At 37.8% G+C, this 23,283-nt stretch overlaps 3 protein-coding genes across 3 annotated transcripts; 1 reads left to right on the forward strand and 2 right to left on the reverse strand.

Moving 5' to 3' along the window:
• Window positions 1-268: 268 nt before the first annotated feature.
• On the forward strand, window positions 269-6,423 carry LOC110699488 (probable 26S proteasome non-ATPase regulatory subunit 3). The gene is made up of 9 exons (XM_021876979.1): window positions 269-424; window positions 509-604; window positions 693-883; window positions 3,662-3,799; window positions 3,876-4,012; window positions 4,164-4,218; window positions 4,309-4,419; window positions 5,216-5,455; window positions 5,594-6,423. Exons 2-9 carry the CDS (start codon window positions 526-528, stop codon window positions 6,104-6,106), a joined length of 1,464 nt encoding a protein of 487 aa, XP_021732671.1. The 5' UTR covers window positions 269-424; window positions 509-525; the 3' UTR covers window positions 6,107-6,423.
• Window positions 6,424-10,138: 3,715 nt separating this feature from the next.
• On the reverse strand, window positions 10,139-11,615 carry LOC110699506. The gene is made up of 2 exons (XM_021876996.1): window positions 11,524-11,615; window positions 10,139-11,444 (listed from the first exon to the last, which is right to left on the reverse strand). The coding sequence occupies exons 1-2, from the start codon at window positions 11,590-11,592 to the stop codon at window positions 11,064-11,066; spliced, it is 450 nt and encodes a 149-aa protein (XP_021732688.1). The 5' UTR covers window positions 11,593-11,615; the 3' UTR covers window positions 10,139-11,063.
• A 21-nt stretch (window positions 11,616-11,636) lies between these two features.
• Window positions 11,637-12,594, reverse strand: LOC110699503 (protein MAIN-LIKE 1-like). Its single transcript, XM_021876995.1, has 2 exons — window positions 11,801-12,594; window positions 11,637-11,688 (listed from the first exon to the last, which is right to left on the reverse strand). The coding sequence occupies exons 1-2, from the start codon at window positions 12,592-12,594 to the stop codon at window positions 11,637-11,639; spliced, it is 846 nt and encodes a 281-aa protein (XP_021732687.1).
• Between the last annotated feature and the right edge of the window lie 10,689 nt (window positions 12,595-23,283).

The following is a 23,283-nucleotide window of genomic DNA, read 5'->3' on the forward strand; positions in this document are numbered from 1 at the left end:
CCGACCTTTTTTTTTTAATTTTTAAACACAAAATTAATAAAAAATACCTTCTCGCCGGAAAACCGCTGTCCACCCGCCGCCTGTGCCGCCACTTCCTTGCCGGGCCGCCTCGACATCGCTCGGAAAGTTTTTTAGAGAGAGAAAGTGGAAGTAGAGAATTGAGAGAAGAAATTGTGTTTTTTACTTTGAGGGCAAAAGTGACAATTCACTCTAATTTTGTGGGCTTTATGTGGAGATTCGCGGGCGATGTTTAGCAATTCAGTTAAAAACAAGGCCGTATAAGTTTTCCTAACAAAAGGAAAACGAAAAACCGCTTCAGCATCATCGAGCTTCTTGCAGAAGAAGAAAGGAACTACTGAAGCATAAGAGACTCAACTTCGAAGCTCCAAACCCTAATATTTTCCCCCAATTTCAACAGATTCAGGTACAAATTCATCAACTTCATTCCAATTTCCTTCATTCAATAACATTTCGCATTAATTTTCTGCAATTTCATCCTTCGCAACAGTTAAAATCGGCGATAAAATGACTCAAGATGTGGAGATGAAGGATACTCAACCCCACTCAAATTCTCTCTCCTCAGTCGATCCACCTACTTTGAAGCGTATTTCCCAAATCCATCACTTCGATTTTGATTTTTGTTTCGTTGAATTTTGCCCGATTTTTAGGGTTTTGAACTTGATTTGTTGCAGATTTGAAGGAGATTGCGTCGCTATTGGAAACGGGTTCTTATACTAAAGAGGCTCGTCGGATTTCTCGTGGAATCCGCCTTACCTTTGCTGTTCGTCATAAGCTCACGGCCCGTGTGCTGCATTTCTTCCTTGATTACGCTCTTTCTCCCGGTTCCGAGGCCCATGGAAAGATCTCCGCATTTCTTCCTAAGGTAACGTTTGTTTGATTATAATGCAGAATTGAAACAAGGAAGACATAGATTTCCTGTTATATGAATGAGGTTATCTGGGAAGTAATCATTTAGTGTAATTTTTTTTTGTTTTTGATTGGAATTTAGTGTGAGGTTAATTGGGAAGTAATCATTTAGAGTAAAACTAACAAATGAATAGATAGAAGAGTAAAAAGAAATTGGTAAATTATGGTTTGGACCTAAAATCTCACTTATGTGCGTCTGCACAAAAGGCAGCTCCGGTGCGTACCTTAGCTAGCATTTTGTAATGCTCATGCCCTTTACTAGTTCGATGCTATTTTCTGTGAATCGATTCACCAACTGCCTAGGCGTGCCTAGGTGTGCCCAAGCCGTGATTTTTAAAAACAAGTATAAGATCGGGTTAGTGCTGTTGGGTGTGAGATCTTCCTTGTTAAAATCAATAGTATCGCGGCAATGTAATTAGCAATCTTCCTTATAGAGCATGAAAAGCAGCTAGTCATGAAATATTACTCTAGGAACATGGAAGATTAAGGAAGAATTATTTAGAACTCGTAAAATTCTTTATGATGGTGAGTAGTAGTGTGAATCTGTGATGGAAGCACTGAGGTAGCCTATTCCTTCATGATGTCAAATTTGGCCTAGAACTGAAAAAATAAAAATCTTTGTAGTTGCAAGATCAGTTCATCCTTTGCTATGGACCTGCAAATTAGATTTTTGTTGCTTTAGAATAAGTAACCATTGTGTTCGAATGAGATATGTGGTAATCATGTGCAAGCTCTTAGTTGCCTTTTGATCCAAACTACATGTTATATGAGAGTTATATAATCATTTAAGTCGCATATATCTATAGACAGCTGATGCGGCCTTTTATAGCATCAAGAATAATGACATAATCTTCAACTAAAATAACTGTTATGAAAACTTGTTAAGAGGGTGTAATCTTGCTGATAGGGTGAATAAATCATAGGCAATAAGAAAAATCATTAACTCAAGAGAAAATTTATTGTAGTACATGACAGGAATATGCCTTCCATGCAAAAAACCTCTTGCCTGTCAAATTCTCCTCTCTCTGAGTTGTTGTCCCCGAAATCTGCGTATAGTCTTTGTATTTCTAGGTTATGGTCTTTGAATGATGTAACTCACCCTTTGTTCAGTGATGGAATTAAGGAATTGGGGTGGTGGGAATCTAATATATATTATTTATTTTTATAAAGCAATCTTCTCTTCCTCTTGATAGTGCCTTCCTGCCAAGTACATGTATACCTGCAAGGTTGGCTAATACTTGGGTGCTGACAAAGCCTCTCTCCATATTGTTCCTTGCTGAAAATTTAAGCCTGTAATCAGTGGCGGATCCAGGATTTCCGAGATAGTGTGTCACCATCAATTATTGATCATTTGTGAAAGTACAATTTTTTTTTTTCCATGTCTTGTTCATAATTAATTTCAATCCAAAAATTATATATATATATATATATATATATATATATATATATATATATATATATATTTCACCAAATTGATTTCAATCCAAAAATAGGACACAAAAATACATACCACAACCAAATACAGTACTTAAGAATTCAATTTTACAAATCGAAAATACTACAAATAACATGTTATAAACAAATGGTACAATAAAATTATTATATTGAATTAACTTTATGATTTTTTAGTTAATTGATAAGCTTTATGGGGAAATATTAAAATCGGTTGTACAAATATAAGATATAAAAAGGGAAAAAAATTATTAAAAAATTATACAAAAAAAAGTGAGATAACTTAAGAGACCAGTTATTAAATATAACTGGTCTCTTTAATGAAAAAAGAAAGTAGCGCAAAAAAATTGCGAAATGCAATAGCAGCATCAAAGAGACCTCTTATATAAATAACAGGTCTCTTTAATATTTAAGTAGCAATAGCAGCATTAAAGAGATCTCCTACCTTAATAAGAGGTCTCTTTGATGTTGTTTGTTGTTACCAATAGCAGCATCAAAGAGACCGCCTATCTATAATAAGGGGTCTCTTTGATATTTTATTTTTAAAAAAAAATACTGTCACCGGACCCACTATGACTAAAGGTGGGTCCGCCCCTGCCTGTAATCTCTCTTCTTCCTCTTTATTAATTGAAGTTCTGTTGTATGAATTTAGGCTGTCTATCCAACTTGTATGAGTGGCTGGTTTGAAAATCATAGAAGTGAATTGGAAGGCTGTTCATAGATAAGAGAGGTATCCCATGTCTGAGAGCTGAGGTTCAGAGTGGTCCAGTATCCTAAGTCGTATCTCGAGTCTCTTTTGGTCTGCATGATTATGGCTTAAATTGCTGCAGTGGAGTTAGCAGAGTCTTGTTTGATAGGGTGTAATTATCCCACTCCTTTGTCACTTAGAGAGATGGCGGGGGGTAGTAAGCCTTTTAAAGGAGAAGTCTTATCCTGCTGTGTTGAAAGCTACAGAAGTACGTGTAATCCGACTTTCTTCATTGAGTACTCTCTTTCAAAGCTCATTTATTGTGAGGGATCGGATACTAAAGGTAGTAGTAGACTTATATGATGCATTGCATCTTATTTACACTACCTCTACATTTGTTTTCATATTGGACTTGGGTGTGGAGTTTATGATATGGATGTGTAAAAAACTTATTTGGAACAACCATACTAGTTACTAGGAAAGTGTTGCTTCAGGTTCTCTTATAACTTGCATGCAAATTTAGTTCTGATGCTGCTTACAGCTATGGTTTTCCAACACGGAAATCCTAACTTATTATCATAACATTGGTTTTAGGGAGGTGAACAGGAGATGGAAGTTGATACTGCAACATCTGCTGTGCAACCTTCAGGGAAAAGCACTTTACCGGAGCTGGAAATCTTCTGTTACTTGATTGTCTTGTTGTTTCTAATTGATCAGAAAATGCACAATGAGGTGTGCTCTGTTCCAAAAACTATTTTTGTACTCTTCATTGTCATATGTGTTTCAAGCTAACTCTGAAAATGTTCAGGCTAAATCTTGTGCTTCTGCAAGCATTGCTCGTTTGAAATCATTGAAAAGAAGGGTTGCTGATGTGCTAGCATCCAAATTGTATTCTTTCTATTCATTGAGCTATGAGCTCACTGGTGATCTTGCTGAAATCCGTGGGTAGGCTCAGAATTGCTATTTGCCTTAATTTCTTGTATTGATATAAGATTAACCCTAATGTACATAGGCAATCATTAAAAATGTTTCATAAAGTTACTGATTTTGTTGTGCTTCTGCTTTAGTGCTTTAATCTAATTCTTTTCTGTTCCAGTGAACTCCTCACCTTGCATCGGCTGGCTACATTGCACCATGATGAGCTTGGTCAGGTTTGTATGGGGTCAATGAGAAGCATATATATACATAATATGAGTTATGTGCTGAGAGTTTGAATTACATGTGATTTATCTATGCTGCAGGAAACACTTCTGAACCTTCTGCTTCGCAATTACCTCCATTACAATTTGTATGATCAGGCTGAAAAGCTGAGGTCCAAGGCACCTAGTTTTGGGGCTCATTCCAATCAGCAGGTATTCTCTATTACCTGTAACGCTAGTAATGTCTTTCTATGATTTATTATGCACTAGTGTAGTAAAGCAGTATTTACACTAAGAAATCCGTGATCCTTTGTTGTTTCACATTTTGTACCTGCTCTTCTAATAAGATGAGAATCAAATCGGTAAAAGTGATGTTGGCTGTTGCAAAATTTAAAAAATTTAATCCTATATTAACATTGTCATTTTCTATCTAATAACTCCAAATGAACCTTTATTTCTGTTTCAGACTTCCGGAAATTGAAGGCAAAATTGATTATTTAGTTTAAGGAGGGTAGTTTCATGAAGTTGCTTTGAACTCTCTCTGTAAAAAAAGTTTAATGTAGTTTTGTTACTTTCTAGCAGTACTTTTGTTTGGAAAGTTCTTTACATTGTTGAGGGTATCATGCGCCTGGCCTCTTTTGTTTAACACCTGTCAAGTTTTTCTTTGAGCACCGCATCTATATTGGGGTTGTACTGTAATATGTTTTACCAATTTTTATTTGGCTCTTTGGTTTTGCTTGTATGAATGGAATGTTATTACAATGTTATACCTTGTTATGTGGTATAAGTTACTTATCCTGGGTCATTTTGTGGTTCAATTATGGGGGTAGTAGGAACCTATGAGTTGGAGTAGCTTAAATCCTTTATATGGAGTATTTCTGGTCTAGTATGCACCATTATCTTCTGTTGTTGTCTCCTTTTTCACCGACTACTGCATTTTTCTCTTACAAGTGCTTATTGTCTTGTGATGATTCTGGTCTTAGTCATCAAATTAATTTTTTTTTGGCAGCATTGTCGACATCTCTTCTATGTTGGAAAGATCCAGACAATTCAGTTGGAATATACTGATGCAAAAGAGAGCCTTCTTCAGGCCGCTAGGAAAGCACCTATTGCAGCCCGTGGTTTCAGGATTCAGTGCAACAAATGGGCTGTGATAGTGCGATTACTACTAGGGGAAATACCTGAGAGAACAATGTTTATGCAGAAAGGGATGGAGAAGGCCTTGCGTCCGTACTTTGAGCTTACAAATGTATGTTTAATGAATATGATTTCATTTGCAGAATGTATTCTCATTGCCTTAAACCTGCAAAGATCATTTTTAGGCAACTTTATATTTTGTCAATTCTAATTTAATGCTGATAATCTAGTGTTGGTGATGGGTTTGTAGGCTGTTCGTATTGGTGACTTGGAGCTGTTCAGAGGAGTTACTGAAAAGTTCTCTTCTACTTTTGACAAGGATCGAACTCACAATTTGATTGTCCGTCTTCGCCACAACGTCATTAGGACTGGGTTGAGAAACATTAGCATCTCCTATTCCCGCATCTCTCTTGCAGATGTTGCTAAAAAGCTGAGATTAGATTCTCCCAACCCTGTTGCTGATGCTGAGAGCATTGTGGCCAAGGCTATTCGTGATGGTGCAATAGATGCCACATTAGATCATGCAAACGGTTGGATGTTATCAAAGGAGACTGGTGATATCTACTCAACAACTGAGCCACAGTCTGCCTTTGATTCTAGAATTGCTTTCTGTCTGAACATGCACAATGAAGCAGTACGGGCTCTACGGTACCCACCTAACTCGCACAAGGAGAAGGAAAGTGCTGAGAAGAGAAGGGAAAGGCAGCAGCAGGAGCAAGAACTTGCTAAGCACATTGCCGAGGAAGAGGATGATGATTTCTGATGATGCTACAATCTGTGGTGGCCTTTAGCTTTTCCATATTCTTGTTGATCCCTCAGGGAAAGCCCTTTTCACCCTTTACTTTGCTGAGATGATCATGATTGAAGTCTAGATGTCATGATTTTCTCGCACTTTAAAAATTTTCATATCTGCTTTTAGTTGCTGCTGCAGCATGCTCGTGTTTATAACACTTTTCAGTTAAGTTTCTCCATTCATCAGGAATTCTGGATCTGTTATCGCTTAGATTCTTGTGCCTGATCATGTTTAACTGGTATAGTACAGATATCTTTGCTATTATCATTAGGAAGGTATTACTTTTCCTAGTTTTTTCATAGCGGCAAATGTTGAAAGGTGGAAAGTAAAATAGAAGTGTCAACAACTCAACACCCAGAAATGTAGTGGGCTAGCAACACAACCATAAATAATAAAATGAGGCCTAACATTCAAAATAGGGTTTGTTGATGCCCATAAGGCTTGATCGCATTTTCTTCTTAATTTCTAGATACATATCTCTGTTATATAAGTTAATTCTGGAGAAGTTTGACATACATCTTAATCACCTAAATATCTAATACTTGTGTATCTTTATTTTTATTATGAATTCTGAAAGATATTAAAAAAAAATAATAATAATAATAATTCAAACGTCGCCCTCGAATCTCTAACTAACGCCCGCAAAATAACCTAAAATGACGTACGTAGCCTTGTTATAAAAATATTATAAAATAGTTATTTTTACATAAACTTAACACTTTTACCCTACATAAAATTTTTTACCGTTCTCTCTAGTGCTCACACCGGCCACCAACGATCACGTTGAACCACCAACCACTGTAATTTTCAAAATCAAACCAATAATTTAAATTTTGCAAAACCTAATTCGTTGGATCCCAAGGAAGACAACGAAAGGCCGGAAACACCACCTACGTTGGTCGCCGGAGGCTCGTCGGACCGTACGGAATCGGTACGATTATTTAATTTTTTTTTTCGAAATTCCAAATATTTAATTTTCTGTTTATGAAATTTCCAAGCAAACGCCCAAAAAATTCGAATAACCTAGGCTGAAACGCCTAGTTTTTTCGAACACCCTAGGATATTTCGTAAAAACTAGGCGTTTTCTTTTTTTTCGAATTTCCGAATATTTAATTTTCTGTTTATGACATTTCCAGGCAAACGCCCAAAAATTTCGTAAAACCTAGGCTGAAACGCCTGCTTTTTTCAAACACCCTAGGATATTTTGAAAAAACTAGGCGTTTCAGCCTAGGTTTTTTGAAATTTCTGGGCGTTTGCCTGGAAATTTCGAATTTTTTTATCAATTTTGAAATTTAATTCTAAAAAAACACGTTGACGACTGTCATTTTCTATCAATTCCTATTGTTTTTCTTTAAAAGATCGACTATAATAGATGAATTGTTCATAAGTGAAATGTCATATTATTTGTAAAGTATGTTGTTTGTATTTGGATGAATTGTTCATAAGGCATCGAATTTGTTTAGGAGGGTCGTATTGTTCTATCAATCTTAATATGTTGTTTGTATTGTTCATAAGTATGTTGTTCAAAAAATTATAGTTATATACTACGAATTTGTTTAGGAGGGTCGTTTTGAATTACTCAACTTAATTAATTTCTCTAGTTATAAAATTCTCAATCGTTTATAAGTGAGGGATCACACCTTTTAGTTGTTATTATAATTAGTTGTGTATAGTTAGAATTATTATGATTAGTTGTTATTATTATTAGTTGTGTTTTTGTTGTTTGTCAACTTTTATTAATTTTGTTTTTATTGTTATTATTATTATATAGGATTCTGAGTCCGAGGATGGTGATGGTGTGGACTATAGCGTACATTTTTTGACAGACACTGTGTTTTCGAGTTTTGAGGATGCCGTTCTGTGGGCACAAAATGTTTGTCGCCCGCTCGGATTTATGTTAGTGAAGGCTTCTTACAAGATCGATCGGAGTGGTCGGCCGTATCGATATGTGAGTTGTGATCGTGGAAAAAAGAGCATGATAAGAGACATGATGAACACGATACGCAAAGACACGAAAAGCAAGGCAAACAGTTGTCCCTTCAGACTCAAGGTTGAGTATGTCAGAGTAGTAAGTGGTTGGAAGCTCAGTTGTTTGAACGACACTCACAATCATTCTTTGGTTGTGTATCCTGAGGGACATCGACAAATCAGCGGTCTTAGTCTTGCTGCTAAGCATGTAGTTCGTGACATGACTCAGGCACAGGTGCCACCTCGGCATATCATGAGAACTCTTGTAGAAAAGTTTCCCGGAGACCATCCAAACATCAGGCATGTCTACAACTGCAGAAGTAATATCAGAATGGAGCGATTCGAGGGAAGAGAGGTGGTTCCCCAGGTGCTTCATTTGGCCAGACAGAGCAAATACCTTACTTGGGTTATGACTGATACCAACAATGTGTTGCAACATGCTTTCATGGCACACCCGATCATGACAAATTTGCTACGCACATACCCGTACGTGATAGGTATGGATTCCACTTACAAGACGAACCGATACGACATGCCATTCTTTGAGATTGTTGGGGTTACACCGACAAATCAAAACTTTCTTGTTGCATACGCATTCATGAGGTCGGAGTCCGAAGAAAGTTATCGGTGGGTGCTTCAGTGCTTGAGGTTGTTGATCGGTCATCATAGAGAGCCATCGGTACTACTGACAGATAGGGAGCTTGGCCTTTGTGCAGCGTTGAAGAGCGTGTTTCCAAACACAAGACACATGTTGTGTGTGTGGCATATTAACAAAGATGTTGAGGCGAAGGTTACTTCCATGTTTGAAAAAAAGAAGGAGATTGGTGCCAAGTTCAAAAATGGGAGGTGGAGGCATGTGATTTATGCTACATCTGAAGAGGCATATGAAAGAGAGCTTGTAGAGCTGAAAACCAAGTGGAGTCGATGGCCGAAAGTGATTAACTATGTTATGGACACTTGGCTCATACACAAGGAGAAGTTTGTGATGTTTTGGACGAATCAGGTACTGCACTTCGGCAATGTTAACAACTGCAGGGTTGAGAGCCAGCATTCGGCATTGAAATGTTGGATTGACAGTTCTACAGGTTCTTTAGACACAGTTTGGGCTCAGGTGCACTGCTCGATTGAGAACCAGATCATAGCCATTCGTAATGGGTTAGAGGCATGTAGAGCAACTCATGGTCAGAAGTACAAGCAGAAGCCTTTGCATCAGCTGAACGGAAAGGTATCCCACTATTGTCTGTCTATTCTTCTTGGTGAGACGAACATGATGCGAGGGTTGAGTACAGATGTCCATCGACGTTGTGGGTGTGCTCTACGTACTACCCACGGGTTACCTTGTGCGTGCCAAATATATGACTCGATTACTGCAGGGAAGGGGTTGTATACGAAGGACATTCATCCATATTGGAGGACCCTTGTCATTGGTGCGGGTGTCGACATTCCTGATGTAGTTGATGAAAATGATGAGGATCGAGCTCATTTCCGCACCCTTGTTGATCAGGTTATTACCAGTGACCCTGTGATGCTTAGGCACGTGTCTGAGTGATTGAGGGTGAGATGGATCCTAACTACGATGACCTTCAGGAGCCTCGAGTCAACCCTCAAGTAAGGGGACGACCTCCCGAGAGAAGGAACAGGCGAGATCGTTCGTTTTTTGAGCATGTTCAACGTAATGGGCGAGATAATCGATCCAGAAGTAGACCACCCCCATCTGATACAGGTGATTATCGATATAATTAAATAATGTTTTCATACATCTTATATTTTAATTTAGTTTGTGTAATAACTTAACTATATGTCATATTATGTTTTTTATTTTGTAGGTACCGGGTTCGACATGCGACAATGTAGATACAGCTACGCGATTCCCAACATCATGTGGCCTTACGTCGTAGGTGTTAAGGACGTAATTGGAGATGGGAATTGCGGATTTCGTTGCGTAGCAGATTTTTGTTAGGGAGATCAGGAGGAATGGCGATTGGTTCGACATCATATCGCAAATGAGGTTGGTTCTCATCCTTGGTTGTACAACATGATTTACTACGACATATGGGGTCAACAGGTTGGTTCAGGACTGCAGAGGGAGGTAGACCGGATCAGATGGGATGGTGATGCGTGTGGACAGGAGCATTGGATGGTAGCACAGTAGGATTTGTTTGCTATTGCCACAATATGGAATGTGGTAGTGATTTGTTATGGAGTAGGAAATAGACCATCGTGCTACTATCCATCTACCACTGTTTTACCGTTGAACAATCGTGGACGCTTAGATAGGCCTAGTGCAGAGTTCGTGATTGGAACTGTTGGTGGATCGCATTTCATTCGTTTGCATATGGATCAAGACCACCCACTTCCTCCAATTTCACCAATGTGGTTTAACGCTCGACAGGCAAGTGTACACAGATGGGAGGCAAGGTACGAGAGAAGGCTTCAATTGTGGCAGACATTAGTTAGCTCTTGAGTACTGTTATGGATTTTTATTTAACTTTATTAATAAACATGATTATTTTTTTTTAATTTTTTTAAGCAATTCTTTTAAAAATTTACTAAGTAAGTACTACGTAATTAGAAAATAAAATAATAATATATAAATGTCAACTTGATAATTCTCAACAAATGTGATAAAACATAAATGTCCACTAACAACATCCAAAACATAGTCTAATAAAACAATAAAGTCAAAGCTAGAATACATATTACAGCTAATCTCTAAGTCCATTTATTGTATTCCAATCATTAATCACCTGCTCTAACATTACTTTGGTGTCCCTTGATAGCGTAGGGTACTCACTAAGTGATCGCTGCGCTGTAACCATAAATTGCCCTACCCACTGCACAAACCATTATAATTGTGTATTAATAGAAATAATAGGAAAAAAATAATTAAATTAAAAAAAAAACTAACAAAAAACTTACGTAATCAACGTTGGTCCTCTCAGGAAGACCGACTTTATCCTCAACATACATTAGGAGTGACGATAGGATGGCTAACTCTCCTAAACCAGGGTAGGTAGTCAGGGGCACAAGTATATCCGCCACGTGGAACTCTAGTATATCCACCAAGAAGAAGACTGAACGCAGCACCGGGGACAAATCTATCCCACATGAGAGTGGTCATCTGAGCTGAAAAACTGACCCTATAAGACTTCACACTAAGTGGTCTCTGAGCATCATCTGGCCTAATCATGTCACCGGGAATCTCCTGTATAAACCCCAACTGTCGAACAACTCGATCGGGCATATATGGTTCTATGATGCCTCGATAGCGAATACATCCAGTAAACATAGTCCTAGGCACCTGTTGTGCAGGAAAAGCACCGTATGGCAACCAACATACCTGTAAATTAGTTATACCTGTAAATCAACTGTAAATAAAATCAATATAAGACAAATAGTAATTACGTATCTACTTATACCTCATAGTCACACAGCTGGTCAAGTCGAGTACGAAAGGACACGAGACGTTGTTGATGCTTCCGCGTCATACCAACATCCCATAACCCTGCACGAGCATGAGGGACGTCCTGTGTCAACACACCCTGGTGAGGCCAAAAACATGGAAAGTACTCGTATATCCAAGCCTGTAGAAGAGTCAGACAACCCGCGATAGAATCACATCCATTTCGGGTGGCATGTCCGAGCTGACGATACAAGTACCCTAGTGTGGCTGAACCCCAGGAGTATCTCGTCAACCTCTCCAGGTTATCCTCGATACACAACTCACTGAGAAAAGAAGGGTGAGTACCGGTACCGCTCTTGTCAGTAAAGAGCGTGTTACCCAAAAGGACCCACATGTAACCAATGGCCTGAATCGCCTCCAGTTGCTCCTCACTACGACACCTAGCAATAATCTGGTCAGTATGGACGCCACCGTTCTTGTAGATGGCATTCTGAGTCTTGACCTGTAGCTTCTCTGGAGTCAACTGTAACAACCCACCTACCAATGTCCTATACTGGTCACTAGGGAGATCACCGACAACCATATCCCCATCAACCCGAATACCAAGTATGTGGTGTACATTGTGCAACATGATGGTCATCTTACCAAAAGGTAGGTGGAATGTGTTCGTGTCTGGCTGCCATCTCTCAACAAAGGCAGAAATCAGCTGAAAATCAAGGTGGTCGTGCATAATGCTAGGCAGGTGCGACAGCCCAGTCTGTCGTATCCGCGTAGTGGTGGCAGCTGTAAATCGCTCTAGCCAATCAGTCAAATCTCTACACACACCAGCTCTAGTATGACACCGCAAAAACCGTCGATCTTCCCCATCCCAAATATACCGAGCAACATGGGCCCCGAAACTAGGAATAACGCTCCCATCCTCGGGCCCACCGTCCATCGGCCCCTGAACAAGCCAAGTCGCTACATATCGAGGTGGTCGAGAACTCATAAATCTCCCATAAGGACCTCTCGTCACGACAGGCGGCTGCTCTTCAACATCAGCCTCACCCTCATCTACATCATCCTCAGGTCCATCATCCTCGTACATCGAACTCGAACCCGAACCCGGAGTCCCATAATCATCCACTACCCTGTCGTGCTCTGGTACTGAACTACCTTCCCGTATACTAATCCCCCTATCTCTCCTAATTGACGCGTTAATACCGCGTGATCTAGCATGTCATGGACCTGAACCCTCAACTACATTCTAAATTTAAAATAAATTATAATATTAATAATAAAAACAAAATAGGTGATGAAAACAAAAGAAAACCAATAACTAGTACTACTGAATTTGCATCTTTTAGTTACAAACATAATTTTTTAACTTTTTATCTTTGATTGTACAATATTGTTTTTTTTTCTTTGATACCATGATAATGTAAACCACTCTTGTTGTTGCCTAAGCTTAACAAGTAAAAGGTTGCAATCCTATCTGTCCATAAATCAAAAATACCTTCACTACTCATTTACAAGACACCATTAAATTTGAATGTTTACTGTACGTCCATTTGCCAAATTGTGTTTATATATATCTACACTTCAAAGTGTGTGTGTCTATATACATCTACACATCAAATTCTAGTTTGTCGATGTTGACAGTAGTGCTTGGTTATTAGGGAATTTTAAATTAAATGCACCAAATAAATACAATGGAATATCAAGGGGATAATTTCTAGTTCCTCTATTGAAATTAGATCCTATGCCCGGCAGCATAATTCATATCATGCTTCTATAAAATCCATTACCACCTCATATGGCCAAAAATAATCACTGATGATACATTTTGGAAATAACATAGTAACAACAGCAATTATAAACAACAACAACAGCAATTATAAACAACAACAACAATTATAAACAACAACAACAACAATTATAAACAACAACAATAGCAATTATAAACAACAACAACAACAATTATAGACAACAACATCAATTATAAACAACAACAACAATTATAAACAACAACAACAATAATAAACAACAGCAACAGCATATGAATATAAGGCATAAACGTCCAATTTTTTCAACGGATCTAGGGTGAAATGCCTAGATTTTTGTATAACTGTATGGGTGAACGAAAATTCTAGGCGTTTCAGCCCAGAATTTGTGAAAATTTTGGGCGTTTCCGCCAATTCCAGAAAAAAAAAATATACTCACCTTGTCTCCGGCGACTCCTTCGACGAAGGCCTTTCCCTTGTCCTTCCTCGTCATTTTCGCGTCTTCCCTTGTACGTGGTGGAGGGTGGGACGTGGTGGTGGGTGGGACGGGGTGGTGGTAGTAGTGGTGGGTGGTTAAAGGGCGTGGTGGTATGTGGTTAAAGAAGGAGGCGGTGGTGGGTGGTTAAAAGAGGAGTTGGTGTGAGTGGTTCAAAGAGGAGGTGGTGGTAGTGGTGGGTGGTAAAAGAATGTGGTGGTGGTGGTGTAGAGAGAGAATTGTATTTAAGAGGGAGAAGAGGGAGTGAGGGTTTTGGGAGTGAAGGAGTGAGAATTGTTTTATTTTATTTAAGGGTAAATTTGTAAAATAAATTTTATTTGCGGGCGTTAGTAGAAAACTCGAGGGCGAAATTTAACAACCCCCTTAATTAATTCAAAGTTGTAAATTGTTTTTTAAATTTATATTTATAGATAAACAATTATCGGAAAAATACAAGTTCATCTTAATGATGAACTTGTATCGTTCATCATAGGGTTAAAGGTGGTATTTCACGTGGCCACAGAGGATAATATGGTACTGTGCATGAAGCGTAGATGTAACAAAGTGACACGTATTTTATTGCCTAGTCACTAGTAACAATAAACATCGTGATTGTTACTCAAAATAACGGCGTTCGTTTGGGAAGAAGATGTTATATCGACGTTAGATGGAGATATTTCTGGATCTTCGTCTAGTAAAGCAAAGCATCTCATCAGTTACAGAAAATCGAAAAAGATTGGTCGACCCTTTGGGCAATATACCCAGAAGTTTTATTGCGACATATCACCAAATTGATCTAATCGCGTTGTAAGTGTTTTGAACTAGTATTACAGTCAATTAATAGTTGTAAATTTTGGTCGAGGGTATGGAAAACGCGGTTGTTGCTGTGGAGGGAATTGAATTTGGTGGTAGTGGAAATTAACAATGTAGGGGTTTGGTTTATCCTGGTAAAACATTAATGGGTATTCAGTTTATTTATCCTGTTATGAAATTAAGATGGAATTGGAATTGGATTTGATTTTGGGGACTGAATAAAAAGAAAATTAATTTTTATTGGAACGCGGTATAATTGGTAAGTTAAATTAGAATTTAGTTTATATATCTAGTCATGAAATTAAGTTGAAATAGGATTTGGATTGGAATTTGGGGGTTGAGTGTTACCTATGGTGTTCACAAACGGATTAACATATTTTCAGAGAAGTGTATTTGTTTGTATACGAAATTGGAATGTAATGTAATGTGCTTTGTGTAATGTGCTTTTGTGTTAGAAATATGGCAAAGGGAATGCGGGGACTAATGGAAATGGAGCCAGAAGAGGTAAATATCAGTTGTATTGTTAATCGTTTTTCATTGTTTCCCTGAATGTAGTTGTTTCGGGGTTCTTGGAGTCCCTCGGGAGAGTTACAATTCCAAGAATGTGCGTCGATTGTCTGTACCTGCAAAACCACGGAAAATTCCGGTTGGATGGAGTTCCGCCTCCGACGATCAAGTTAGAACGTGTCCGGATGTATAAAAGTGCAGAATATAAGGGTTTTTCTCTCGGATTCTGAGAGAATTATGCAATTAATATTGCTCGGGTTTTTGTGTGTATATTTTGGAATGTGCAATAAATGAGGATTTCCCTTTATTTATAGTGTTTGAGGATTAGTTCCCCTTTCATGGGTTGGAGTGCCACATGTCACCAGAGGGTTAGTTCTTCCAGATACTCTTTGGGGCTGACACGTGTCAGCATTCTATTGGGCCACTTGAACCGGGTATTTTTACCCTAAACATTTGCCCCTCACAGGTGTGACGTGGCTTGCCACGTGGCACCTATGACAGGTGTCATGATCTGAGAAGGTGACGTTTCGTCTCCTTCTCTCTCTCTTTTTTTTTTCCTTTTTTGAATTTGAATTTGGAAGGTGACGGTTCGCCTTTTGGGGTTCTATATAAGTAGAGGTCCCCCCCTTCATTTCAACACTTATTCACTTTGAGAAATTTTTTCTGAGAAAAAGCTCTGATACCGGCTGCTATTTCTTGCACAACCGTCTTTCTTTTCTTCACTCAACCGGCTACCGTCTGAGTGCTCTTCATTCAAAACATATTAAAACCGCCTCAGGGTCTTTTGACATTCTCCTAGCTTTCAATACACCCACAGCCGGTCAACCGTCTGGAGTATCTTCAAGCAAAATTTCAGAGGAACGTCTGGGTTTTTCTACAATTTTCGATTGCTCTTCAAGTGGGTACATCCGGGCAACCGTTTGGGTATCTAGCAAGCAACAAAGAGATTTCCGGCTGTTGATCCAGATAGCCAACTTTCCCCACACCCAAAACATCTTCGAGGTACCGTCTATACCCCTTGCACCTTTTTTGAGTTTTTCCGGTTGTATAGCTTATAAAGAATAATGGACTCACCCAGCATACACACGGCACGACCTAGGACAGTTGTCAGTCGGTCACCGGATACGGCTGAGTCTAGGACTGGGGATGCCGTCTGGGGTGTTTGAACCATCCTTACTCTTCTGCGAGTCCGACCGTCTCTGTTCATGTGCAGGACATAAAGGCGGTGAAGAGACCGTCCAACAACCAGACTCTGAAGAGTATTCCTGAGAACCGAATGCCCCCCAAGGGGATGAGGAGGCGTATAAATGGCCCTCCATCAATAATCCAATAGAGGCACATGTCCGCCAGGGATGTTTTCACTCTGAACGCCACTTTCCTTGGGAAGAAATGCGCCCTTCCTAAAGTACCGGAAGAGGCCTGGATGCAAATAATGGAGACGGGACTCTTCAAGAAAACCTCAACGCCTTTGGATGATGGGACTGAAATAATTGTCCCCAAGAACTGGGTCCCTCATCCAGACTGTCTAAAGGACGAGGCGTTCCTTTCCGCCTGTGGCCTTAGCACAATGTTTAGCAGACGTATATTGACTAATAACCGGCATTTTATGTCGTCCGTATCATTCTTGAATGGAATTTGAATTTGATTTTCTTCTTTGCAGAAAAAGGATTAGAAATGGTGCCTCTAGAGAAGACGCCCGGTAAATCTGCTGCTTAGATCCGGAAGGATCAGTTGGAGAAAAAGAGGGCCCAACTAGCGGCCAAGGATGATGGGGTAAGCTCTGGCTGAGCTCTTTTACCGTCTATATAGTTTGATGTCTATTCCAATATTGACCAGTTGCACTGTTTCTTTTTCAGACGGGGAGCAAGAATGTTCCTCGCTCCCCAACACAAATGCTAAAAAGACCGGGCGAGGAGCCTTCTCAACCTCCTTCCAAGACAAGGAGGGTTCCGGCTGCCCCTACCTCTTCTGGAAGGCTGCCTATGCCTGACATGCCAACCTCAGCAGGCAAGAGCCTGAAAGACTTTGGTCTAAACACCGAGCCGGCTAAGGTTGAGACGAGGGAGCCTCAGACGTCCTCGGGCCGGCAGCTTGCTGTAGCAACCGACTCCAATGAGGCTGGGGGTGGGGTGACCCCTCAGCCTGAAAATCAAGGTATGGCCTTCACCTGTGATCCCCCCTGGCCGCTTGGGCCTATTCGAGTCAAGTCCCCAGCTACCCAATCAGGGGATTCTTTAGGCAGCCGACAGAATATAGGTGCTGCCTATGCTTAATAGTTAACGAATGACTCTGTTGGTGCAGATGCCTTTTCCTGTTGGCCTGACCTCCAACAATATGCCAAGAGGATGCTGAGGACCCTCACCCGGTCCAAGAAGGAGGCGGTGCTGGGTGTGCATCAAGTCAACATTGACCGCATCAACTCACTGCTTGCGGAGGTAAATTGCCGGTTGGGGTGCTTTTGTATACTTTACACTTTTGCCAGTTGTACCATAATTGAGAGACTAACCCGTTTTCGGCTGATTTTGCAGGTGATGCTAAGGGTAGACGGCCTCAAGGTTCCGTTGAGGAAGAAGCAAAAGGAAGTAAGAGACACCAATAGGCGGGCGGCTGACTGTAATCCCCCGTATTTTTAAATATTTTATAAATGAAATTTTATTTTATTTATAATATTTATTTGTATTTTTCCATAATTTAATTTTCAAATTATTAATTTGGGTCAAAAATTATTTTAGGCTAAATTATTTTATGTACTTATATCCTACAATCCATTACTATAAAAACAAAGCCTAACCCATTTGTTTATTAAATTGGCCCATTATTTTCATGAGGCCCAATTCTACCCTACAATTCTCTCCTATAAATACCCCATTAATCCCCAAATTTTCCCCCACACAAAAAGGTTAGTCTTATTTTCTTCCTTCCTCTTGTTTTCTCTTCTTTTGTTAATTCAACCCAAGTTTAAATCTTTATCAATTTTTGTTATTTAATTGTTATTATTATGGTTTGATTATGTATATGAATTATAAAGATTATAAATTTATAAGTTTTATTATGTTTAAATTATGCATCAAAATTTCAGATTTATTTAGTTAAGAAATTAGGGTTTAAAACTTGATTTTCATGGTTTTAGGGCTTAAAAACGTGTTGCTAAAGTTATTCAATTTAAGCATGATTATATTGTGATTCTACTATGATTATGATGATGTTTAATTCAAAAGCAAGTTTTCAATTTTTCGTAGTTAATTCATGATTTTCGTTCTTAATTTCTCTTAATCACGTTTTGACTCTGACTCGTCTGATTTTTGCAAAAAAATAGTGTTTTTCGTGTGTAAATGACGCTTTAATCAAAATTTACTACCTTGGGTAGTGAGTACTACCTTCTCGTGGCCAAATTCAGCCTCTAAATATGATTTTCGGGCAGTTTTTGATTTTTAACGAAGGTTTAATGTTTAAAATAAATTTTCAGATTTTTATAAAGCTTTATACTTGCTGTAATTTTGTGAATAAGTATGAATTTTAATGTTTTTATGTAGGAAATTTTAAGAATAATATATAAGCTTTTAATTCTAACAAAAAGGAAGGTTTTAAAGTGTTGTTTAATTGAATTTTGAAGGTTTGATTGAGTGTTTATGAAACTAATTGAATTCTATTTATATATTTCAAGTTTAGATTGTTGCATTCATACATTCTACTATTAAAGTAAATTTTCAGATTTTTAATTTTGGTTTTAAAGGTTTTAAATCATGGTTTTATAATGGATTTTTAGGTTTTTAACATACTAACCTACTATATAATGATTATTTCAAGTAGAGATGTTTATGAGGTTGTTTTATAGTCTTAAACTAAATTTCCAGACTATAATCCTTACTTTAAAGTTGCTGGAATTTTATGTTATAAGCTATATTTTCATGATTTTAACATATAGACTTATAGTTGAACTATTGAATTATTAACTTTGACTATTGTGAGTAATTTAAAAGCATTATTTCAATGGTTTAAGGGGTTTTAAAGTAAGTTAGTATTGCTGTAAATCATATTGCTTGTGTATTGATTGAACTATTGTTGTTTGGTTTAGGAGAGGACTTTGTAGAAAGCGATTTCTAGTTCCTAAAGTGACTAACCAACTCGTTTACTCAAGGTACGTACAAGAATATGAAAACCTTGACTCTAGGAGCATGTATAAGAACTTGGAACCTTAGAATCATGTTAGGAAACATGTAGATTGGTTGGAATTGTATGGTAGTAAGTTTGATTGGTGAATAATGTGATGATTGGTTTTATTTCATGTATGAGAAATGCGTATTAATTTGTCTTGTAAGTATTATTTATGCATTAACATGCATGATGAGCTTAGAGGCAAAGGTACTTGAATATGTGGAATGAATTATTGTATTACTCGTTCATGATTAATGAAATGGAATGAGTAAAGGGAGATTTAAAGTCTTATAAGACGAGGTTGAGGATTGAGGTGCCCTATGCACTTAAGGTGTTTATACACCGAGGTAGTTAAAGAATTCAATAATAAATATTGTTTGTCACTAATAAATCAAGAATTGAATTGGAAATTTGAATTGTTTGAATGATGGATGTATGATTGGTTGTATTGTTTTGCATTTGAGTCATCACCAACTGGTAAATCACGTAAAGTGCAAGATGGATGAGCAATAAAACTCTGGATTTATGCACATCTGGAGTATTGACAAACAGGGGTTGGGGTACACGGGGTATTAGCCGTGTACTTTCTAGAGGCCGTCTGATCTACGAGTCTCTTGTTTACAAATGTTTTTCTAAACTATAAGGAGTTAGATGAGATCTCATACTAGCTATGGCCACGGAGTCGCGCCCGTCTGCCATTGGATGTTTATTAATGTTTCCGAAAGAAGGCATAGGGTTTTCTTTTATTAATGTTCCGAAATGGAGCATAGGGGGACAACATGGTCTATTGCTTAATCCAATCAATCAATGAATGAAATGAATTATTTATTATTAATTAGTGAAGTCTTAGTAATGTTAACAATTGAGTCATGTGTTTGAGTCTATAATTAAATTGTGTGTGTGTGCAGATTGATTTTTAGTAACATGCTAGGGCTCTTTGCTATATTTCGTAGCTTGTATGTACTCAGCGTTGCTGATTGCGTGCTTTGTGTGTCTTTTCTTGGTCATGGCCTTCGCCTTTCAATGACCCTGTAATGATCCAATTTTTACACTTGTAATATTGGGGAGCAGACTAATCACAGGTTTTACCTAATTAGAACTTGCATCAAGGTGATGGGATTTTGAGTGGAGTGTTGGTTAATCTCACAGTTTATTACATTTGATAAGTTTGGATTTAATTAAACTTTGGTTTGATTTATTTACTACTTTTATTGGGTTTTGAATAAGGGCCTTAATGGTTCCAACTTGTAAGACTAAATTTGGTTTTTGGTTTTGAAACTTATTGATAGCTGAGTAAGTTTTTCCGCTCCTAAATTCTGAACTAGCCTTAACGTTTGAACACGTGGAGGTAGCACGTCATTAATTCTATTGCAAATTGTTAAAGGTATTTACAGGTTTTTAAAGAGAGAATTATTGGGGTGTTACAAAGTGGTATCTCAGAGCTTAGGTTAGTTTTAATTAACACTAAAGATAATTTAAAGTTTTTAGGCGCCTTACGTTTTAAGTCTTGTGATTTTTTTTGATTTAATTACTTGATTTAAAATTAATCTTTAATTTTTGAAAATTATTTTATTTTACATAAATTAATTCGGCATTTTAAAATAAATTATATGTTTTTTTTTTTATAAATGACTGTGTTATTAATTATTTTTGAAATAAAACGAATTTGGGTATTTATTTTATTCTTTGAACTTGAGTATTTATTTTATTTTATCAGTGAGTTTTGGGTGATAGGATGGGCATATAAGATAGATGATTTCTTTCTATGTGCATTGTATTGTGTTGTTTATTTTGAATGGATTGTTTATGCAAGGGATTTAAATTATGTATGTGTTATACAATCGTGTACATTTGGTTGTAGTTACTACCTAGTATCATGTTTAAGGATTAAAGCATGTAATAATGAGTAATATGTAATGATGAATTGTGAAATGTGATAGGTTTGCGTGATCATTTTGTGAAGCTTATATTTATGTGACTATTAACATGCGTTTATTGAATGATGTTATTTAATGCTTGGCTTTTTAGGGGGGATATTTCTTTCTTTTATTTGACTTTCCTCCAAACCTTGCACCCAATAAGAGTTTATTTTACTTGGAGAATCGATGAAACATGTGGTGATGATGAAATATTGAATTGAGAATTGGTTTATGACACTCTTGTTTTTTGAAGGGTTATTACATGGAATAAGTGTATAGTGAAAAGTTTTACTTGGGAATTTTTGAGAATAAGCTTATGAAAGAATTGAGTAAGTTTCACTGGGAGATTAGAAGAGAACTTGGTGAGCTAGTTAACAAGTATTAAAGTCTGAGTAGGCGAGTTAAACTACGAGTGTTTTGTAGAGGATAGGGAGATGATTGAGATGAGAACTATCCAACGAAATAATAATGACATGCTTGGTGATGTTATTTATTGAGGTGAGTTACGGGGGCGTAACTCTTTTCTTTAAGAGGGGTAGAATGTGATATAATTTCGCGCTTTTTACCTCATTTATGCCATTTATTGCTTAAGTTTGCATGATTTTGCTTATTATTGAACAATAGTGTTGTGTTTACATGCTATTAAAGTGTGTAAACTTTGGCCAAGTACGAATTTATCGAGTATAAGTTCAGTTTGTTGAGTACACATGTTGAGAAGCAATCAATTTACAGCAATACAAAACACAAAAATTTGAATAACTTTGAGAAATTACGGATTTTGGGTTACGTTTCGGGGACGAAACTTCTTTTAAGAGGGGTAGATTGTAATCCCTGGTATTTTTAAATATTTTATAAATGAAATTTTATTATTTATAATATTTATTTGTATTTTTCCATAATTTAATTTTCAAATAATTAATTTGGGTCGAAAATTATTTTAGGCTAAATTATTTTATGTACCTATATCATACAATCCATTACTATAAAAAAAAAGCCTAACCCATTTGTTTATTTAATTGGCCAGGGACAGACGTCTCAACCTCAGTAGTAGTGAGCTTTAATTTTTTATTTCCGGCTGACAATCATTTGGCTATTAGGCACTTTTATGAATATGAATTTTACCGGTTGGGCTGGTTTTGCTTCTATTTGATATTTGTTTTAATTTTTGCAAATTCCTCAATTTTTTGGTATGCATGAATATTTTTGCATGTAACCTAACACATGCAATTTACTAGGTGCATTGGCTTTACCTGACCTTGGACGGTTGTTTGCTTGGTAGTTTCCCCACCCTAAGCGGGCAACCGTCCAATCAAGCATCCAGAGAGGTCATTGACCATATTTAAAGAAGTAGAATTATTCTCTAAGTTGGATTAGCAGACTGTGCCGGCTAGGGCCAACCTAGGTTATTCTTTAACCGGCTGCGAGTTACCCTTTGGGTATCTGTCATCGCCTTTTGTTAAGAAGCAGGCGGCCATTGGCCGGGCATAGGCATCATAACCAGGTTATGAGTTAGCTGCTAAGGTTTTGACCTTGCTTAATTTTTACTTGTAACCGACTGGAGTGCCTTTGGGCAAAGACCGGTTATATCTGATCAAGATATCATCTACCGTCTGCGTTGCTTTGGAGCAACAACCAGTTGTATCTAGATCTCTATTGATTAATCAAACGGCCGTGAGTTATCTTTAACCTAGTCAGTCGGTTAAAGCCGCTTGAGTTATGATTTATAGAACAATGTACCACCCAAATGGGAGATGCTCTCTTCGATGAATTCACCCAAATGGGCGTCGCTGGTTACCTGCTCATGTTGGAGTAGGCGATTTGAAGGCTATCAAGCCATTGGCCTTATAGATAGCTGCTAAGTTTGGGACTTAGCTTATATTTTCTCAGGTTAGAGTAGACGTATGCCCAGTTGTGCATTGTACAAATGGGACTTTGTACAAGAAAGCATAAATAAAGCATATTTTCATTAACATACTCTATTTACAAAGATTTACAAGTCTTTAGAAGTAGTACTTTTTCAAGTCATCTATATTCCAAGTTCTGGCTAACTGCCTGTCGTCTGGTGTTTCCAGGCGGTAGATGCCGCCTCTAACTTCTTCAACAATTCGGTAGGGGCCTTCCCAATTAGGGGTCAGCTTTCCTTG

The sequence above is a fragment of the Chenopodium quinoa genome, unplaced genomic scaffold (genome assembly GCF_001683475.1).
Source record: "Chenopodium quinoa cultivar QQ74 unplaced genomic scaffold, ASM168347v1, whole genome shotgun sequence".
Lineage (NCBI taxonomy): Eukaryota > Viridiplantae > Streptophyta > Magnoliopsida > Caryophyllales > Amaranthaceae > Chenopodium > Chenopodium quinoa.